Consider the following 22894-nt stretch of genomic DNA (forward strand, 5'->3'; position numbering starts at 1 on the left):
TCAATCTACCGCCAGGAACGCATACGGGAAAAAAGGAAGATAGCGCACCAGAAGTCCAGACCTCTTTTGGAAAGCTTGAGGAGGTTGAATACGCGGAGGAAGACACTTTCGACTGCAACATTGGAAAGAGAACAAGAAGTGGAGCAGAATATCCTGAAGAGTCAGACAATTCGAAAACAAAGAAAGTCAGAAACACAAAGGAAGAGCTCATGGACGTCGACGACGAGAGGATCCTGGAGATTGCTCGACAGGATGATTATGACCCAGTTCCGCTTCCCGCATCTTCAAGAAAAGAAAAACCCACACCAAAGAAGGTTAAAATCCTCACGCCTCAGGACTCTACCAGCGCGCCAACAAAGGAGAAACCTGCCCGCAAAACCTATGTGGAAAGACCATTAGCTACACAGTTCCCCGACACGGAAGAGAAGTTGGTCTCACAAATGTTAAATGAGAAAATTCAACTCACCATTGGAGAAGTTTTTGCCATATCTAACGGCGCCGTGGATGCATTCAAAAAGAAGATTAGTCCTAAAAGAGTTCCTATAGATCAACCTAAGACAACCAATGCTGTCGACGTCAACTCTGAAGACGAAGAGGAGGAAGCGCAAGATAGTGGTCCGGCGCATTACGCTTGCCCCTTAGGATATGTTGCCGTCACCATTAATGGAAAGCAAATTCAGGCGCTCTTAGACAACGGTTCTCAAGTTAATCTTTTACCCAGGGATCTAGCGGGGAAAATGGGGCTTATAATTACTCAAAAACCTATGAAACTGCGCGGTATCGGCGGACACAAGAGTGACATTCTGGGAATTGCGGAAAATGTACCGGTTAAAGTAGGAAATATTACAAAAGAAGTGCATTTCTGGGTCTCTTCTGCGACGATACAGCCTATACTAGGAAAACCATGGTTGATAGACGTCTCAGCTACTATTCAATTCAAGGACAGCGGTGTGGAATCCCTCTCAATAAATAAAAATGGTCAGACTTACCTGGTTCCAATTTTAAACCCATCAAACCAAAAATACGAGACCACTTTTCCTGTCAATTCAGCCGCAACCTCGAGTCATTTTTTAGCTTCTGGCACCTTCCAGAAGTAGGTGATTGGAAGGTGCCCAAATATAGTGTAGAAGAAAAGTTAGTGTTTGCGGCAAAATATAAATCAACGTGAAAAAAAAATCAAGCCAGTAAATCAGTTCATGCCGCAGAACATAAACTCACCCTTATGTAGTCCTCCTTTATCTAGAGATCCTTATGTAACACCTTTAACTCCTCACCCGCCTAATTTTACCCCTACTTGGAAAATCACAGAAGACCGCCTTAAAGTCATTAATTTCGGTCCACCCGGGTGGCTCAAACCTGAAGAACTTAAATTATTCAAACATATCATTGTAATGCGACAGGGAGGACTTGCTTTTCGGGAGGAAGAGAGAGGACTTCTCAAACACACTTACGGAAAACCTTACATCATTCCCGTCATCGCCCACGAACCTTGGCAGCAGCGACCTATTCCAATTCCTGCCGCAATCAAAGATCAATTCATAGAGTTAGTACGGGAGCGCATTCGAACAGGTCTTTACGAACAGTCTTATTCCTCTTATTCTAGTCCGGTCTTTTGCGTCAAAAAACAAGATGGAAGGCTCAGGATTGTCCACGACTTACAAAAACTTAATAAAGTAACCATTAAGGACTCTGGAATACCGCCTTCACCGGAAGAATTAATTGAATCTTTTACCGGGAGAGCTTGCTACGGTCTGGGAGATATAATGGGAGGCTACGATGAAAGAGAGTTATCATTAGAATCTAGGCCATTAACCACCTTTGAAACTCCTCTGGGACGATTCCAACTTACCAGATTACCACAAGGAGCAACCAATTCTGTCGCCGTATACCAGGCGCAAATGATGTGGATTCTACAAGACGAAATTCCTCAAAATGTTGGTATATTCATTGATGATGGTGGTATAAAAGGTCCTGTTTCAGATTACAATCAAAAAACTTTGGCAGAAAACCCTGGCATCAGGAAATTTATCTGGGAGTACGCCGTCACTCTGGAGCGGATCTTGTTTAGAATAGAGGAAGCTGGACTCACAATTTCGGGAAAGAAATTTGCATGCTGCGTCCCCGCGTTGGATCTCGTAGGTCATGTTGTGTGCAAGGAGGGCAGAAGAATTTCGAAAAAACAGCTAAATAAAATTGAAACATGGCCGGTACCGAAAAATGCAACGGAAGTTCGAGGTTTTCTAGGAGTCTGCGTCTATGTCAGGATGTTTATTAAGGGACTTTCAGAGCTTGCCGCACCGCTTAGAAAATTAACCAGAAAAGACGCGGAATGGAACTGGAAAAAGGAGTGCCAGGATGCGTTTGATCTTTTGAAACAGATAGTAGGTCATGATATAACTCTAAAGAAATTGGACTACTCTGAAGGAGCGGGAAAAATAAAATTAGCGGTGGATTCTAGCTACATCGCGGCAGGAGCAGTACTCACTCAAGAAGATAACCAGAAAGACAGGCCAGTCTTATACAACTCCGTGGTTTTTTCGCCGGTGGAATCCAGATATTCTCAATCAAAACTGGAGCTCTGTGGCGTCGCAAAAATCCTAAAAAAATTACAAACTCAGCTTTGGGGCCAGCAATTCGACCTCTTAGTGGACGCTAAAAGCCTTATAGAAATGATTAACTCACCTGATCTTCCAAATGCTCCCATGACTCGTTGGGTGGCTTTTATTCAATTATTCTCTTATAATTTGGTTCACGTCCCTGGGAAAACTTTCACTATGCCCGACGGATTATCTAGAAGACCGCCAGACGATGATGAAGGAGAGCAGCCCAGTTTTGACGAAGATGAGAAATGGATTAAGCCTCACCCCGGTTTTGGCGTCAAAGAGGTTAACACTTTAAATTTGGGGGTGGAGTGCGGTCAATTTCAGCAAGAAGGAATTTGGGGCAAGCTTCAAGAATATTTGCTCACTCTAAATAGGCCAACAGATACCTCTGACGCGGATTGGAAAGTCATAAAGCTTAAATCTGCCGGCTTCATGGTCTCTGACGGCAAACTTAAAAAAAGAAATAAACCTTTCCCGCAACTAGTTATCAGCAATCCAAAATACCAAGAACACATTCTGGAGGCGCTTCACGAACAACTTGGCCATAGAGGAGTGGAAGAAACTTACAAACGGACTAAGCTTAGGTTTTGGTGGCCGCACATGAAAAGAAAAGTCAAGAGTTGGGTCCAGTCCTGCGACGCCTGTCAGAAGAGAAGCCCCTTGAAACCTTTGGAACATAAGCACGCAACAGGGAAATCTACCATTTTTGGGCGCGTCAGTATGGATACAGTACATATTAAAGTGGGAAAGTGGAAATACCTAGTGATTGCAAGAGATGATCTCTCCGGATGGGTCGAAGCTGTGGGATTGGAAACTCTTAAAGCTAAGAAGATTGCGCAGTGGTTTACGGACGAATGGATTTTCAGATATGGCGCACCTCACACAGTTGTAGTCGACGGCGGGGCGGAATTTGGGAAGGAACTTCAGGATTGCTTAAAGCAGAAAGGATCCATGGTAAAAGTCACTACGCCATATTATCCGGAAGCAAACGGGATGGTAGAAAGAGGTCATCAGCCCATCAAAGATACCTTGGTTAAACTGGCTGGGACGGACGGGAAGAAATGGCGCAGCTACTTATCTCTTGTCCTTTTTGCGGATAGAGTTTCTACAAAGAGAACCACTGGTTATACGCCTTATGAACTCATGTTTGGCCAACCGGCGGTTTTACCAATTGACCTCGAACTGGAAACTTTCTTAGGGACTGATTGGGAGTCAGTAAAATCAACCGCAGACCTCCTATTTGCCAGAGTTCGCCAACTGGAGAGGAGAGAATCAATTTTGCAAGAGGCTTACAAGAACATGAAGGACTCCAGGGAAAATTCTGCCGAATATTGGAATCAGAAGAAACCAGACAGAGGACCGCTTGCGCCGGGATCCCTAGTTCTTGTGTACAATAAATCTCTAGAAAGTCAGTGGGGAAAGCTCTTTGAAAACCGCTGGAATGGGCCGTACCGCATAAAATCACAAGAAAAAAGTGGCTCATATACTTTAGAAGAACTTGACGGTCAAGAACTCAAGCGCAGGTATGCGGCGCCTCATGTGAAGCTGTTCCATTCAAGAAAACTCTGATTTTATTCTGGCGTCGTTGCTTTTTTTTGGGAAAGATTAAATTTTCTATGGCTATTCACATTTCAGACGTTAGATCTATAAGGGCTTTCAAGATTTAAAAAAAAAAAAAATATAAAAGAATAACTCAAGAAAAGAATAGAAGATGATTTCTGTCAAAACAGGGGTCGAAAAATAAGTGCTAAACCAATAAAAACACACAAAAAAAAAAAAAAAAAGAAAGAGAAAAAGAAGTGGGGGACTGGTGTCGCCGATAGGAAGCATAAATTAGTAAAATAAAAGAGTTAATTTCAGTAAAAAAAAAAAGAAATTAGGGGCTTACTTAGTAGGCCATTTGAATCTCAAAGCTACCATTTATCAGCGCCTCAAATTCGCGCTCAACATGGCGGAATTCCAGGACCACCGGACGACTGCCGCGGGCACGGCCATTTCGACGAGCTCTTCTAGTTGGTTGATTATGTTGGAATTGCGCTCTGGCGACAAGGAGGCGGAGGCGTTGCCGAAAAACATGAAGTTGCGGGAGCTCAACAACCCGAGTAACATAGGAGGCTGCTGCATGTGCTCCAGCGATGAAATCTTCGTTGTCGGAGTGGATTAAGATAGGATAGTTTTGTGAACCTAGGGGATAATTATTTACTAAAGATAAGGGAGTATTGGTTTCGCCGTAACTGCTGCGCGCGTTTGTTTGGGAGTTTGGGTCCCAGGCACCATCAACAGGCGATTCGGGAATAAAAGACATGGTCAACAGGAGAAGAGGCGAAGTTTGTGTGTTGGTTTAGCAAGGACTGATAGTAATGAGGAATTTGGGGGTGGATGTGGATTTTTGTCATCATCTCAATCCCCTTTATGTAGCTTTGGGTGCTCTCCTTTTGCTTGGAAGAATCCGAGGACTTCGGACTTTCGGCTAGTTGGGAACAAGACCATCGGCTTAGATCTCTGCGACCACGCAGGACTACAAGCTTTTGTCTAGCCAGTAACATGACCTTCGGCCCATCTCCGTGACCACAAGGACTCACAGCTTTCGGCTGGCCGTAACATGATCTTTGGCCTACATCTCTGCGACCACACCGACTTTGAGCTTTCGGCGGGTCAGTAAAAATAACATCGGTATAAATTAAAGAAAACAAGTTTCCGGCCTAGGCCGGTCCAAAAACGAAAACATCAAGCATAGCTTGCACAACTTGGACTGGAAATGGTGCTTGAGGCGATAGCGGTAGCGCCGTCCTCAGTCAAAGGTGGCCTTGCTAACAACGCGGCGCACAATACCATCTAGAAGCTAGACCGGAGACGAATCGCGTGGTGCTTGCTGTTTGAGGGGTTTGACCGACCAGCGCACTCCCCAGTTTCTTTCCTCCATCTCGCGAGAGCTTTCTTACCACAACACACTTACATCTCGCCAACCTGTTCGGATAAGCATTTTTTGTGATCAGCTCAGTAACAAACCCTTCAAAATGAGTGAAAATTATAAAGTCCCTTCACATCAGCCAGCAGAAATCTCCTTAGCACAGTTCTGGCCCATCTATCTCTTTAATATCGCGCCGGGAACGTCCGCCGCAGACATCACAGAAGCTCTAAAAGAGCACGGACCTATCAGAGAATCTTTTACGCCACACGTCGGATCTGGGATGGAGTTATTTGCGCTGGTTGTGTTCACAAGTCGGGAGGGGGCTAATAAAGCTATTGGAGCTCTTGATGGCGCGAAAGCCGACGGATTGCTATTGGAAGCGCAAGCAAAGACGAAGGAGGAGCGCCGAGATCTGGAACTTCTAGCGCGGATGACATAAACAGCCCTGGAGACGAAACTAAGGATAGCTACGCCGCAAGGATCACACCAATTTGGGGGTGGTTTCTCCACCCATTTCCACTAAAAATTCTTGTTACATTTTTACTTTAGTTCTTCATCTAGCTATACCTTTTCATCGTCACATTATTTCCTGGAAGATTACTATAAAATCAAACAAGAAAAACAGCATAAAATTCACTAAAGAAATATAAATCAACCAAATCCTATTTCTTTCTCACTTGTTCATATCTTTTCTATTCTTCAAACTCAACTCAATTCTTTTTACGCTAGAAGGAAAATCAAACATACAAAAAAATCTGCCCAAAAAACAACTTGCCACGTCACAGTCTTCTTTTGCCTTGCCCTATTTTCTTTCTCCTCTCTTTGTCACACCTCACTCAAGGTTGGATGATGGGGACATCATCTAATTTGGGGGTGGATGTGGTGAGCCTAATCAAAACCTTATTACATCACTCAGACACTCACCAGGAAGGGATCACCGCCCAACGCCCTCTAGAAATCACTCTGGTACATGTAATCCACGCCCACAGACACTTTATAATAGCCTAGAATCATCTCTACAAGGCGCCTCAACTTCTCAGTATTCACTTTCATGGATGGCCCTCCACAATGGGTAATAAAATATGTACAAAATCAGGTTCAAAGTGGGAGAAAGTCCACCATCAAACAGAGCCAGACTATTAGGAAGGACCCTGAGTGTTCACTAGAATTAACTCCTCTATATTCCAGCAAGGCGTAACTCTTTCTCAGATGCATGGCGGCTGATGCGCCATGGTTATTGTTTTCCTCTTATGTCATCCCAAGCCATGTAGTAGATGCCTTGTTGGTTTGTTGCCTTGTCACCTTGTTGGAGGCTTTTTGTACTCTGTTCCCATCTTTCTCTTCGTCTCAGAACCACCTGTTGTCCCCTCACTATAAATGTAGAGCCTTTTTGGCCCATTCTGTTTGTCCCCCATCAGATTGTCACTTTGCATCCCTGGTCACAGAATAAGAATTACATAGCCTATTTTACCACATATTTTACAGTATATTTTCCCCCTTGATTTCGTCTAGAAAGCACTATTCTCAATACTTCATCAGCCACACTTTTCTTTAAGAGTCCATACTCTTATTCTTGTCCCATATTACTCTCCCAACCTGAGAGGCAGCTTTTCACGCACTCATCCCTCTCTAAACTCTATTCCCCCAAAGAGTAGTTCCACACCGGTAATTGAGTGTCCTCTTGATGCCCGGTACAGATGTGTCCTCTGTACCAGTCATCAAGAGGACACATCCCTCTCGATGACTGGTCTATACCGGGCATCAAGAGGTTAGGCCATCAAGAGGACACACCGCCGGTCATCGAGAGGACTCAACCCTCTTGATGGCCGGTACAGATGTACCCTCTTGATTACCGGTCCGTACCGGCCATTGAGAGGGGTTTGTACTCTTGATGACCGGTCTGTACCGGCCATCAAGAGGTTTGTGTCCTCGCAATGACCGGCACAGATCTGCCATCGAGAGGATGGTGCCCTCTCTCTTGATGGCCGGTCTGTACCGGCCATTGAGAGGATGATGCCCTCTCTCTATCAAGAGGGATGTGTCCTCTCGAGGTACAGGCTGGTCATTGAGAGGGTTGAATCCTCTCGATGATTGGTCTGTACCGGTCGTAGAGAGGATTCAACCCTCTCGATGCCCGGTACAGACCCAGCTATCAAGAGGGTTGTGTACTCTTGATGACCAGTCTGCACCGGCCATTGAGAGGGATGTTCTAGTTTGATCTAGCCGCTGAGAAGTGTGTGTAAAACCAGTGTGTAAAAATTGTGAAACTTTGCCTGTCACCCCTGGCAACGCGCCTTCTTTGCTTCAACCAGTTCAGCCTCACAGTCATCAAGCTCAAGCCTCAAGTCAAACTAACCCTTGCAACACAGGTAAGCCCGACTCTTATACCAGCCCTGACTGATGATACAGGAACTGTATGCTAATAAATCTATCACTACACCCTCATCTACCGCTCAGGCAAAGTCTACATGCAGGAAGAATACGGCCAAACCGGTCAGGGCCTAGATACCGCAACCAACCTGAACCCCTAGTGGGCCAGTGCAGAGCAATGATAATCGGCATTCCCAAGAGTAAGCCTACTTACTCCCAGTTCTATAAAAGGGACCAGTAGATCTGATCCTCTGTCTCTTTCTTTGCTGTTAGCTCCTACTTCACACCGTTCATCTATCACATTGAAACTCCCTTATCATCAACCACTGCGCTCATCACACAAAAACCCAAACACCTGTTTAGCGCTTCTACCACTTTCTCACAATCACTTCAGTATATTGACATCCTTGTCCCGTTATCCTGATTATTCTCATTTGACCTCTTCTCCTTTTTTCACTTCTTTTTTCAAGACCGATTCTCTGTCTTATCTTTCACTTCACTGTTTACAACAGAACTCCTTGTTTTCCTCACTACCTGTCACTAGTGCAATCCTGCTCTTAGGTAAGACTCAGATTCTATCATTGCTTCTTCTCAGACCTCTTCTCTTTTCATTTCTTCCCTTTTTACCATTGCACATATATTGTTGATTCAAGAGGTCTGATGAAATACTCGCTGTTAGTCTCCTGAAATCTTGCAAAAATCTGGCTTTACAAGTGCCAGATCTGACTTTACACGGCCTTGTAAATCGAAGGGAAGTCCTCACTGTACCTTTTACATGAGGGTGTCTGTGTAAAGGCATAGGTTGTAAAATTCACCCGCCTCCTCCGGTTCGTGGCAATCTGGTATATGGCCCATTGACCGCCCTTTGCAGCACGGGATCATAATATTCAACTTCTGGTAGTTTAGTCGCTTTCTGCAGCATTGAAAAGCCGGGAAAATGAGCACCCTCCTCAAGAATTTGTTGACTTCAGCTTAGGGTTGCAAAATTGACAGGCACAATCCAAAAAACGTCGGTCTTGACTTGCTTCCGGATTATGGCTGCCAGTTTCGCAATCGAAGCTGGGACCAACAAATTCATGGGGAGGGTATTGATTCGCCAGACTTTTCCGCGCAGAAACGAGCTCGAAAATCAACAAGGGCTGAAGACGGTGATTCCGATCCGCAAGTGCCAGTCCATGGTATACTGGTTCGCCGAGAGTCGGAAGAGGTACTAATTGAGGAAACAGCTACTCGACTTATGAGCACGAATCTTGCCCGGTCGATCGGGTCCGACCAACAGGAGTAGAGAGCCAATGTGGGGTCGCCGCTATCAATCCCGTCTTGTCTTGGCGAAAAGCCTCGAGGTTTCTTTGCGGGCAATCAAGCAACCCGACAAAGCTTGTACATAGCACAGAATTGGTCATAGACCAACCGAGGCGCGCGGAGTGCTGGGCCGCTCACATCCCATGAGCAACGCAATCCTCCCTACACTGTTCTCCCCAATAAAACAGCTGTTAAGAAATATATTTATTTGAACAATTTACACAAATAAAACATAACTCAAACCTCCTGTAAATTACATTTTACTGTTTTGTTGTTGTTGTGTAAATTTTGTATCTGCAGTGCCCCTTGTTTTTTTTTAGAAGTAAAAGTTTTAAATACAGAGGAAACCCTTGATTTTATTTTTGGTGAAACTGTGGTTTCAATAAAATTACATAAATAATTGAATGCATGCATAAAGCTGTACACAAAGATGTGTCCCAACTTTGATATATTGCAGTTTTTATTCTTTCTCTCCTGAAATAAATTGGAGCTGAGATGGAAAGGGAACACACTAAGCAAATGTTTTAAAATATATTATCAAAGTGTTCTTTGGTGTGCATTCTATAGCCAAAGTGAACTGTGGGCTATGCATTTGTAGAGCTTCCTACACTGGTGTGTTTCAGGTTGCAATTTTGACAGTGTGATTGCTAGCTTTTTTTCCTGATTGTTTTGATGAGGTCAGGAAGACTGGTCAATGTGAAATTGGTTTCACATAAAAACTGATTGTGGGGCCAATTTAATCAGCTTTAGATGATAAACTCTGTGGTTGGTTAAGGAAGTTTCAGGAAATGAATGAAGATTTTTTTGTGAAAAGGTATTTTTGGTCCCTGCAGAAATCTACATTACATAGTGGGAGCACCTTGTCACCAAATATTTCTCAGGACAGCCTTTCAATTCTTTTACAACACCACTGTAGCATAAGAACCATGATAGCAGTTATTTCAAAGTACCAAAAATGGTTGGCTTTGTTGGTGCCTGTGTGCTGCTTACAAGTAGCTCAAGGAAGGTATCCAAATTCATTGTTGGAGAGCGGTACCAGCACATCAGAGAGTTTAGTCCAGCCTTTGCTTGATGAAAGTATGTAGGATTTTCTCTTCCCAATGTCTAGAAAGAATCATCTTGATCAGTTCATTTTTTTGCCAGAGATGCTGAATTTTCTATCAAAAATCTTTCAATTGAAATTTCACGGATGGGAAAACAGGCAAAGGTAGCAAGCTGTCAGAAAGCCAAATAAATCTCACAGATGTGTTTAAAAAGGAAGCTAGCAAGTGTTCAGTTACCCACATACTTCGAAGTCCAGGGTATTCTCAAATACCAGAAATACAGGGACTTGTCAGGAAACAAATATCTGGGATCCCCCAGCTTGGAAACATAAGCAGTATGTTAATTGATAGAATTTTCCTATTCAATCAATAGAAAGAGAAAATTAACTCATATTCTGAAATTTTTTACTTTCCCTAATAGTTTTGGAGTTCAAAAAAACAGAACATAATAAAAGTATGTTTCCCTAAATAGGGTAACACACTGAATTTTACATGAAAGACTTCTACTGATCACAGTTTACTGATTGTTTATCTCTGATAGACTTGATGCAGAGAGATTTTAATTCAATAGTAAAATCTTTTCTTGAAAATAACAGCTTTTCTGCAGCATTAAGGGTGTTCAAAGTTGAAATCATAAAATTTTCATTACATAAAATCATAAAATCATAAAACTTTGAAATGATGATTTTATATGTACCATTTTAGAAATGTTGCTCTAATTTGAGTGTTTGGGTGTACATATTTTTTTCACCTCAGAGTTTTATGATTTTATGGTGTTATGATTTTATGCAAGTCAACTTTGAACACCCTAATTCCATGACTACCCAACCAAAGAGAAATCTGATACATACAGAATTTTGCAAGATAACCTTAATGTTCTGGAGGCAATGCTTTCAACTATGGCAAATTGGATTCCCTTGGAGGATGAAACTAAGATGTATGTCAAATAGATCATCTTGCAAATAAAGTGATATAATAGACTTAAAAGTTTACATGCCAAATTATTTCCTAAACATTTTGGAGACAGGATTAAACCAAGAAAATTGGCTTATCTAAACTATTCTGTGAAATCTTATGGTCAGCTTCTGGAGGTTTTTATTGGAATGAGTCCCCGCTTTCAAAGTAATTCATATCATTTGAGGGCATTAAATCTCCAAAGGATTTTTTTTGAAATAATTTACTACTTCCAAAAGCACATGCTGATCCAGCCAGTGTTGTTTGATCATTTGTTCAAGAGGAACAATATCATATTGGATATTTCAAAGCATGTTTTTGAGTCTTGTAAGTATGATCAAAGACTCACAAAGAATAATTTTCCTCAAAGTAGCAAGAATGCTCTCAACAACTGGTACTTCATCTCACCTGTTTTGAAAATGCTTGAAGGTAAGCTTGGTGCCATTTTCTACTTGATGAACCGGATTATTACTTACATTTATCTTGACTCTCATCCAATTTTTTCACAGAATGTGGAGAACAATACAAGAATATTTTTTCACATGAATACATCAGACTTTCATTTGGGAATTACAAAAGCTCTGAAGAAAGCAAAACTAATCCAAGATTACAAGCCAAAATGTCAAGAATTGAAAAGTTAACATTTGGAGATGATCAGAGTGAAAAGAAAATGAATCTATATGACAAAGAAAGCGGAAAAGCTTGGTTGAATTCAAACCTTCAAATTTATGAAGAAGTGGTTCAGGCTTTCACAAACATTCTCCTTTTTGGGGAAGAGAAGAAATGCAGCTTGGCATTGAACCTTTTATTCCAGCTCTTAGAATATTGGAAAGAATACTATCCAAAAGAAACTCTGGAAATTGAAGGAAAAAACAAATATTTTCAGGAGAGCTTTTCTCTGATGTCTTCAAGCAGCCAGTTTCTTGCAGAGTTAGAAAGAATTGAGCTTTATTTAGAGAAAGAGTTCAAGCAATTTGGCTGGAAACCACTAGGTTTTGGAAATACAAATATTGATAAAGACATTTCCAATTCAAACATCAAATACCCGGAAATGTTAGCAGACTATCTGATCATCATTGCACAGGAGAGTTTTCATCAACGTCCAAATATTGCCTATGAAAATTCACTTTACAGGTACCTTCAAAATGAACTGATTAATGACAGGATTGAATGTTTGAAATCAAGAATGATTGAATTAAGCAGTTATTATAAAAAATATACTACTTAGGAATTTAAAATGCTCCTCATCTATGATTAAACTTTTTTCTAGCCTAATGGTTATATCATATTATGCTTATTTGATTGTCTCATCATGGCCTGAACACGTTAAAATACCTTTCCAACTTTCCAGGGAGGCCCCCTGGCAAGCAAGTCTGTGTAGAGCACTGCAATTGAGTATAGTGAGGAATAGGAAAACTCCCCCAAGGGGAAAATGATATTGCCATAGGTGTAACTTATTTTGAATTATGCTTATATTATCTACTTAGTATGCTTCAAACCTAACACTAGCAACCATGTATATAGTATATACTTGGTTGCCACAGGCTTTTCCTTCTCTAGTGAATCAGAACCATTTCTATCTCCTTACTCCTGAGTGTCACATGACTTAATTCCAGTCTGTGAACCTCAGTGTTTGTCCCTTGTTTCCATCAACAGGTTATGAGGCCCACTACTCACCCTGCTTGCTACTATTGAAAAATCTCTTTTCTTGCTCTATGTTCAGCTTCTTTGACATTGATTATCCAATCAATCAAACATATGCCTCCCTGATTGATTCAAAGCCCCTTGGCTATCATCAGGACTGTTCCAGTTCTTGACGGCAACTCGGTTACTTTTCCCTCCTGGCGCACTAGGCTCAAGGAACTCTTTGCAATCGTGGGGATGCACAACATTGTCACCGGAAGACTAGTCCTCCCAGAGACTGACTACAAAGACAATGACTGTAAAACTCTCACCCAAGGATCCCAGAGGCTTTACTAAACTGAAGAGTCCGGATCAGACTGGGATAACCTCTCAGACATGGCTCGGGCTACCTTGAAGATGACGTTCTTGATTGATCTGGCAATCCGTTAAAACAAAACCAAGCCAGTTAAAATTCTCTTCACGACTATTTGTGATGCATACAAGAGGAACACCAGGGTAGGACAAATGATGATTCAAGATTCTTCCTGGTGTGCTCGACACAAACCCAACAAGCCCATTGCAACCTGCATCTCTTGGATCCGCAACACTGCTTCCAACCTCACTTGGACCAGCAAATTTGTGATTGTCTCCTGCTTGGCTTGGACAAATCCTGGAAGCCACTCAGAGACCACCTTGTGTACTCGCCAAACAAGATTTCCCTTGACAAAACCCTGACTTATCACAAGTTCCTCGCTTCAGAGGGTCCTGGTACAGCCTGGTCTGGCGCAAAGCGCCCTTGCGCAAAGCGCGACCTCAAAAGGAGGGACTTGCAGGTAATGCCAAGAATTTGGCTTGAGAGCTTTCAGTGTTTTGGTGGGAGTTTTTTCCCGCTCCCCTTTCAGGGGTCTTCTCCTTGTGTATTCCTATTGCCTGTGGTGCCAGATTAAAGGCCTGATTTTTCTCTTTCTTTTGGTGTCAATCACCACTTTTTCCCCCTTCACAAACTCCTTCCATACCCCTTTGAAGTTTGTGATTTCTTTTTGTTCGGCCAGAATTGTGTATGCAAATTCCGAGTAGATCCATTTGGACTCAATTTAAATACAGAACTCCATCATCCATCCACCTTGACTGCTGAGCAAGGGCAACACTCTCCTTCAAGTGTAGTATCACAAAAGTGACACTACATTGAAGCTGAGATGCTCAGCTATCCCGTGTACTTCAGCTCGCTGACTCACAATGAGTGCACGCTGTGTAATGTAAATTTGATTCAAAAAGTTGGCCAAAAGCCACAAATTTCCTGAAGCTCTCATGTGGAAAAAAGCCGATAACTCATAAGCCTCCCATTGGGATTGGGAGATGCTTTGCATTGGGGTGCTCCGCACCCCCAGTCCCGGGAGGCTTAGTTAAGTCAGGAAAAAACCATCAGGCTGCTTCAGGCAACGGTGAAACAGATACTATACAATACAGTGTCTTCAGATACTTGTGTATTGTATCTGTTGGAAAATAAAAAATTCTAAACACAAATGTATTGTATCTGGCTGAAGATACAATACCATAGTATTGTATCAATCCAAGTTTATTAAAACCAGAGTTTTACAGAAACTGGGAGCGTGGTTTTGGCCTGCATTTTAATCAAAACACAAGAAAAAAGTCCCAGTTCAAGCTCCCCCAAGCCCAAAGCCCCATATAATCCATTTTTGTTTTGTAGCCCCCGAACCCCAAAGGGCCTTGGGTTGACCCCCCAGCCGGTGCGTGAGCAACAGGCAAAAAGAGTAGGGATGGCACTTCGTACCCGGGTACCCAAACGGGTGCGGGTACCCGGACAGAATTTCACTAAAATCAGACACCCGCACCCGCACCCGCGGAGCGGGTACCCGGGTGCGAATGGCGGGTACCCGGGTGCAAGAGGCAAGTACCCGCAGCCCGCGGGTACAATTGGGTCCGAGACGTCCGAAGACCCATCGATTGGGTCTGAAGACCCAATTCACTTCGGACCCAATCAATGGGTCTTCGGACCCGATCAAATTGGGTCTTCGGACCCAATCAATGGGTCTTCGGACCCGATCAATGGGTCTTCGGACCCGATTGATGGGTCTTCGGACCCAATCAATGGATGGGTCTTCGGACCCGATCAATGGGTCTTTGTGAAGACCCATTGATTGGGTCCCAAGACCAGTCAGACAGGCGGGTACCTGCGCCGGGTACCCGGGTACCCGCCCTTTTTCTAGCAAAATTAAACACCCGCACCCGCACCCGGTATCCGTCGGCGGGTACCTGCGCAAGCTGCGGGTACCCGCCAACGGATACCGGGTACCCGCCGACGGGTACCCAAGGCCATCCCTAAAAAAGAGGCCGGAAGACCCCCCTGGGCTCAGGAAGTGCTGAGAACCAAAGGGGCCAATAAGCGAGTCATGCCTATGCAAGCGCAGTAGGTCATGACTTCGCTGGACGATTGGCTCGACAGGGGGACAAAACAATCTGCCCATCCCCCTTCCCATTTATACAGTTGCGCAAGGCATCCTACCGTACAGCCTTGCCCGCAACATGACATTTCAAACGCGGGCCGGATCTACGACTCCGCATATGAGCATTATGTCATGTAAATGACATTTTTGAGCTCTTTGGAGGTTGTAGATTCCAGTTCTATGAGGGCTAAGGTTTCTCATGACCAGCCAATTTTTTTTTTTGGGGGGGGGGCTCACATTACGGACACTGGCCCAAATACATACTTGTGGTGTTCAAAATTGATTTTCAAACCACTTTCTACATAAAATCATAAGATCTACATGTCCAAACTTTTGATGGGGTGAAAGTTGAGGGTTCTCTTCATTTCAAGCGCCTCTCAAAACTTTGATAAATCTTATGATTTTATGTAAAATGATATTCAAAAATCAATTTTGAACACCCTAACTGTAAAGCCATATTTATGGGCTTACATATGCTAAAGCCATATGTATGTATGTGTTACACCTGTAATACCATAGATTAGACCATTGGAGGACCTCTGATCCCGGTGATGACCGGTCAGCCGGTGATCGCAGAGGCAAGGATACAACCTCTTGATGACCGGCTGACCGGTCATCCACTGTCGCCTTCGTGGCGCACAGCAAAAGGATGACCAAGAAGGGAGGGAGCGGCGGCTGCGCCTCGAGGCCACATCGCGCATCAAGCGCGCCTGCCGCTCCCTACTGGCAGGTTTCTGCCCTGACACAGTCGGGACTGAGGTGGAACGGGGCTCAACCTGTGGCGGGAGCCCCTTGTCTGCCGGCCTGCGGGCCGACTGTGTGTGGGACGCAAAAGGGAGGAGGAGTGTCTTTGGCGTCACTGAGAGCAGATGCTCTCCGCCAAAGCCATGTACCTCCTCCGAGCAGGACAGAAACCTCGTGCTCGGGGAGTGGGGTTCGAGGCGCCAAGCCCGCTCCCATGAAGGCACGATGGGTGGGTGGGTGGAGCGAAAAAGGAAATCAGGACTAAAAGTCCTGAGTGACGAGTAGCGAACGAAGAGTGAGAGCTAGGATTGATCCCTAGGCTCCACTCTGTTCGCGTGCGTGGCCTTCTTCAGGGAAGGCCACCGCCTCGTCGCAGCTCTCGGGTGGTCTTGGGGTCCTACCCTCGGCCGGAAGCAAACTCGTCTCACGCTGTCGTCGTGTCAGACTAGTTGCTCTGCGGATCTATGCCGCTCTAGCTCGTGGAGTCTCCCACCGAAACTGTGAGGCTCCACGCGCTAACTGCTGGCTGGTCCTCCGGCTGCGTGGACACCAGGGTACTCGGAGCTGCGCTCTGCCGCCCCCTTCTCATCAAGAGGGTTTATCCTCTTCGATGGCCAGCTGCGCGGTCATCGACAGGGATACAACCCCTCCCGATGGCCGTCTGTGACCAGTCATTGACAGGGATACAACCCCTCCCGATGGCCGTCTGTGACCGGTCATCAACAGGGATACAACCCCTCTCGATGGCCGGCTGACCGGTCATCAACGGAGATACCCGGCCACCGAAGAGGATAAAACCTCTTGATGACCGGTCAGCCAGTCATCGAAGAGGGTAAAACCTCTTGATGACCGGTCAGCCGGCCACCGAAGAGGATAAAACCTCTTGATGACCGGTCATTAATACCGGGAAAAATTAAAAACTCAGACCCTGGAATTCCGGACGGGGGTCCCCCGGGGGTATTTCTTGTACGGTAGGATGCCTTGCGCAACTGTACAAGCCATGTCCCATCCAAAATTTGCCTGCCTCACCGCAAGTGTTGGTACCTTGGTGTAACCATGAACCCGTAACAACAAATGAGGAGCTACTCCATCCCAACAGCGACTAGATTCACGCTATGTGGTTGCTCAAACAACGGCCGCCTTTCCCCGCCTCCCAGTCCCAGGATCTGAGCCCAAGTTGTACCTCACTAAAACCAGCCCTCCTTACGGGAACAACACCAACACCCCCAGCCGCCAGCTTGGGTAGCAGCGACTACGGCTCCGTGGCATTGGACGACAAGCCCAGCCAACCCCCATCCCTGCACTGACTCCCAGCAGTCCCATTGAGCCGTCTTCGGCCAGTCCCGGCCCTATTGGCGAACCCAGCAAGAAGCAAAGAGATCAGAAGCGACCCGCCGCGAGGAAAACTTGAAGGCTACGCTGCCGGAGTTCAGGTTTGATCAGGGTCCCGTCGGCGGCCCCCAGACGACAATCGTCCAGTGTCCCTCGGCCCAACACCCGCTTTCCGAGCTGCCCCAGCTGCTTAAGATGCTCTGCAACGACGGCATTGCGCTTCCCTGCGGCCGGCTTGAGCTGGAAGGCGGGCCGTATGTGGCGGTGGCGTTCGACATATAATGGACGATCAGTCGGACGCGCGGATACGAGAACCGGACGGCGGTCGTCCAGCTGGCCAGTTGCTTGCAGGTGCTCGTGGTCCAGTTCGCAAACTAGCCCAGCTGGCGCATCCGGGGGATCATCCCCTCCTGCCTCCTCGACTTCCTCGCCAACCCGCAGATCGTCAAGCTTGGCGTTGGCATCTGCAACGACGGCCTCAAGCTGCTCCGCGACCACAAGCTTGGGCCCAAGCCGTTCCTCAACAGGCTCCTCAAAATCAGCCGCCTTGCCCGCGCCCTCGGCCAGCCCGACTGCGCTTCCGGTTACTCCTGCCTCATCTCGCTCCAGTAGATCATCGCCAAGCACTTGAAGCTCTACCTCCCCAAGCCCGACACCCGCACGAGCAACTGGGCCAAGCCCTCCGAGCAACACCCAAATACATTGTATTTCCGTCCCTCCCTCTGACACCGTGCCACCCCCTACAACAAAATGAAAAACAGATGCAGCTTCCGATGTGATGGCTATGATCTGGGTGACCATGCATTTGTTCAAGGATTCCGGGCTGATCATCCTCCGATAAATTGAATTGCTCGAGCCCACTTACAACCAATTGGCACCCGCTAGGCCGGAGGCCATGCCGCCGCCCAGGCCAAGTGCTCCAGTGGAGCCGTACTTATCCAAGGCTCCGCCGGTGCCCAAGCCCAAGTTGCTTGTTCTTCCGCGCCCGAAAGCAGCGGAAACTCTGCCCAAGCCAAAAGCCGATGCGCGCCCGAAAGCAGGCTGGCCAGCAGGCCCGGCGCCGCCCACCACCACCACCACCACCAAATGTAAGCAGTGGCGCACTCTTGTCCCCGCCCACGGCCTCCAGATCTTTGAAGTCACAAAGCAGTGGATCTTCCAAGCTCCCGCCCTCGCCGGCCTCCATGGGAGAGTTGTCTGTGTTGAGTTGTGGGTTCTGGCTATTGTGCAAGTTTCCAAGCGCAATTGGGTCTTGTTAATTGTAAATATTATTAGACTGAGCCTAATGTCCATTGAGTGTGGCGTCAAGAGTCTTCCCCTAGACTTGCTGGGTGGAGAGTTGGGGAGGGGATGTGGGGGGCTTATTGCAGTCAGTGCTGAGGTTGGCAGGGGCTTAGTGCCTTGCAGCGGCGAAGCCGCCATGGCCTCTAGTAAAGCATTAAAACCTGATTTCCTTGTTTTTGACCACTGTGGACTGTATATAGAAAAACTGTCCAAAAACGTAAAAATACAGTATCTTGTATTGGGCTGTATTTGCAAAAAGATACTAAAGGTTGAATCCATTTGTATAGTATTGGTCTTCAAATATGATACAAATAAATAGTATTGGGTGCAAAACAGATACAAATACAGGAAGATACAGATACATGCATTGTATATTTTTCACCATTGCTTCAGGCACACGAGTTCTCCATGCAAGTCTCCTTTGATCAAGCACCGTAAAATTTTGCAGCACTGGCAGTTACTAGAAAGAAAAATCCAGTTTGTTGGAGCTGCGGCCAGGTCAGCCATTGATCACTCCTTGGCTTGTCCCAATCCTCCTGCTAAGAACAAAGGAAAAGCGTGTTTTGCAACTTGGGCTGGGGTGACGTCAGTAGTACAACTTGGCGGCAGCAATCAAAGTAAATGTGAAGATGACAAAGAAGGAGACAAATTTGACAGAGAAATAATTTTTGTTTGGGGATGAAGGCAGGAGGAAGAAGATTTTTTTTGTAGGAAGGGCAACACCAGGGCATTGATAAAATCACCCCCCCCCCCTCCCAGGGGCACGCCCACATCTTCCAAAAAGGGCGTGCGGGGCCACACACCCTATTTTAGCCCATGGCGTGGGACCTCAAGGGCGTGCATACCCTATGAGAATGCCTACTGTACTCCCGCTGCACTTCAAATTTTACTTTTGCTGTTTACTATAATTACTCCGCTCTTTTATTGATTACTCATTTTCTATCACTTGATGAAGTACCCAATCCCTGCGAGCCGGCGTCTCTTATGTGACGGGCGGACACAAGGAAAATTAGGGGAAATACATTGTAATTTCAAAGACGTAGAGAAAAGGAACAATATAAAACTTTAGATTTTTGTTGAGTCTTTGAGTTTCTCTGCGTGCCTTCTTGTTGCAGTGGCACTGCCAGCAAACAGTTGATGTAATCTGGATTTTGTCACACTGACTTAATCCAGATCCCAATTCAAACTCGTGCCCCGGATGTGTTGTCACCTGCCATTCTCAGTGGCAGGTACAAGATGAATGCACAACCCCCTTGATGGCCAGTGCTAACCAGTCATCAAGGGGAGATACACACCTCCCTTGATGGCCCGTCTGTACCAGCCATCAAGAGGAACACCCTACACTCTCTTGTTGGCCAGTCAGTACCGGCCAGCAAGAGTAAAGTACTATTTTCACTCTTGATGGCCGCTACTGACCGGCCATCAAAATGTGATACACATACCCGTCCGTGGCCTGTCAGTACACCAGTCATCAAGACAAAAACATCAAAATCTTGATTGCCCTTACTGGCCGGCCATCAAGAGCGAAGCTTTTTTGCTGATGTGTATACACCTCACCCTTGATGGCCCGTCAGTACCGGCCATTGAGAGGAACATAATACACTCTTGATGGCCTGAAATGATTGGCCATCAAGAGGAAATGCACACCTTGTACATTGACCCAACTGGTCATCAAGAGCAAAGCGCTGGACTCTGCCAGTCAGCGCAGGCCATCAAGAGTGTAGTATATTCCTCTCAATGGCTGGTACTGATGGACCATCAAGCGGGGTATGTAAGTCCTCTCAATGGCCAATCATTTCAGGCCATCAAGAGTGTACTTTGTTCCTCTCAATGGCCGGTACTGACGGACAATCAAGGGTGATGTGTATACACATCAACAAGAGTTTTTTGCTCTCAATGGCTGGCCAGTACGGGCCATTGAGAGGTTAGTGTTTTCCTCTCAATGGCCGGTGTACTGATGGGCCATTGAGGGGTATGTATATCACCTCTCAATGGCCTGTCAGTGGCTGTCAGCCTTAGAGTCAACTCAGCTGACCTAAAGTCTGCCTTTTTCCACTTTTTACATATGAATTACTTCATATCTTTTTCATCTTAAGAGATAACCTTGTTTTGACTTCATATTCTGTTTCCTCATGCAATTTTAACCCTAGTTACAAATTATCAATTCCACGTAACTATACTCCTTCCCTGAGTTATTGAGTTGTGGCGCGTATGCGCAGTTGTGACGTGTCAGCGCTACCAGGCGCGCCAAACCACATGTACATATGTAAATTACATAAGCAAACTGTGAAAATTTTCGTAGTCAGGATCCCCCTTGCCTGAGGCGGATCTACAGACTTCAGCACACCAGAACCACACCCCAGATAACCCCAGGATCACCACCAAAGAGATTACCACGCTCCCAGTATACCTACCATCACAGGCGCCTAGGATATTGACAGTAAGTAACCTCTTTCACTGAACCTTGTTTATCTCAGAGGTACAACTCTGTGTCTTGCTTGATCTGCTCTTTTCTGCTGGCCTTTGCCTTATTCTTGATCACAGGGCTGTCCCTTCATAACTGCTTCTTTTTCTGTGGTTTTTGTAAGAAACAAACCACATAGGTTTCCCTTTAAAGAACCTTGACTATCCAGAAGGAAGCTAAAAAATTGTGGCTGGATTAAACTTATCTAATCCAGAGACCCTCCACGTTTCCTTGGTGAGAGGAGGCTGTAGCACTCTCTAGCACAGCTTGGCAGCACTCCCTGAGGAGGTAGCATTTCCAGTGGACGTGCATTCCCACCAGAATAATCTTGAATATCTGCGTATCTTGATCCTGCTCAGTTTCTCTTCTCCTTCTTTCTCTCTCTCTTAGTTGTATTTTCTTTATCCAAAGAAATCCAACTATTTCCCCCTTTCTTTCTTGTGTCCTGCTGTCACTAAAAAGACTCAGGCTCACAGTGGCGGCCATCAAGAGTATAACTAGTGCTTTCTCTTGTTGGCCACTACTGACTGGCCATTGAGAGAGTGTAGTGTGTTCCTCTTGATGGCCGGTACAGACAGGCCATCAAGGGAGGTGTGTATGTCCCCTTGATGACCGGTTAGCACCGGCCATCAAGGGGTTTGTGCTTTCCTCTTTGAACTGCCATTGAGAATGGCAGGTGACAACTGAGCCAAAGCTTGAGTTTGAATTGGCATTTGGATTACGTCAGCGCGACAAAATCCGGGTTACTTCACCCATTTGCTGGTGGTGTGCCGTGCGCCTCATGGCATGGTAAGGGCTGCGGTGTGAGCAGTGAGTTTGACCCACGTATGTATGCAGCCATTCTTTTTGCTTGCCAAGCCAGGGATTAGCTCCCATTGCTGCCGTTGGGGTCAGTATAACCTACCTGCCCAAAAGGTTGGGTACACTTTGCACTTGATGTCAGCATTGAACCAACTGCTCAGTTCAACACCGGGAGCCATCTGACTACAGTTGCAAGGGGCATATTACTGTACAGCCTCGCCTGCAAAATCAGATCTGAGACGCGGCTTAATACAACATGTAAATGATAGTTTTGGGCCTTTTGGAGGCTGCAGATTCTAGTTCTATCCGGGCTAAGGTTTCTCACCAGCCAGTTTTTTTTTTTTTTTTTTTTGGCCCCTACATTACAAACCTGCTGCTAAGTACATGCCATAAAACCATAATTATGGCTTTATAACCTGTAATTCCATGACTATGGATCTCATAAACCCATAGCCATGGGGTCCAAGCACTCATCAGCCCATAGCTACAGAGTCCAAGTGCCCTCTTCACCTCTCAGCATCCTTCACACAATGTGAACATAGGAGAGGTATGTAACAAGCTTCATGTTATGAGGCAATAGCATTCACAGATCAATCATCAGTGGATGGTTTGTCCAACCTGTAACTGACCCAACTCTTGCCACCACTGTTGCTCTTGGCACAGTCAGTTCTCTTCTTGTCCGGGTACATATTATGTCTTCACCTGGGTTCTGATTGATCCCCACGCGAATGTTGCCGGCTGCTTCTCCTTGGGACTCAAGACCATCCAAGAGGTTGTTCATTCCAAAAATCAGTGTCAGATCCTGCCAAATTAGGCTGAATCTCCTGTTTTTTTTTTCCTCCCAGATCCCAAAATTCCAAACCAGGGACCCCCGGGGGTTTGCTCTGTACAGTAATATGCCCCTTGCAACTGTACCCCTTCAGACGCCAGGATCATGCCGACACGTCCAACAAATTTTACCCCAACGTCAATCCCACATTGGCTTGGTGCGGGGTCGG

General features: G+C 45.7%; 2 protein-coding genes across 2 annotated transcripts; both read left to right on the top strand.

Moving 5' to 3' along the window:
• Nucleotides 1-8918: 8918 nt before the first annotated feature.
• PtA15_15A208 (uncharacterized protein) lies at nucleotides 8919-9098 on the top strand (the record flags this gene model as incomplete). The annotated part of the gene is made up of 1 exon (XM_053163391.1): nucleotides 8919-9098. The coding sequence occupies one exon, from the start codon at nucleotides 8919-8921 to the stop codon at nucleotides 9096-9098; it is 180 nt and encodes a 59-aa protein (XP_053027371.1).
• Nucleotides 9099-17130: 8032 nt separating this feature from the next.
• Nucleotides 17131-17959, top strand: PtA15_15A209 (uncharacterized protein; the record flags this gene model as incomplete). Its single annotated transcript, XM_053163392.1, has 4 exons — nucleotides 17131-17194; nucleotides 17296-17344; nucleotides 17449-17601; nucleotides 17731-17959. The coding sequence occupies 4 exons, from the start codon at nucleotides 17131-17133 to the stop codon at nucleotides 17957-17959; spliced, it is 495 nt and encodes a 164-aa protein (XP_053027372.1).
• Between the last annotated feature and the right edge of the window lie 4935 nt (nucleotides 17960-22894).

The sequence above is a fragment of the Puccinia triticina genome, chromosome 15A (genome assembly GCF_026914185.1).
Source record: "Puccinia triticina chromosome 15A, complete sequence".
NCBI classification, from domain to species: Eukaryota; Fungi; Basidiomycota; class Pucciniomycetes; order Pucciniales; family Pucciniaceae; genus Puccinia; species Puccinia triticina.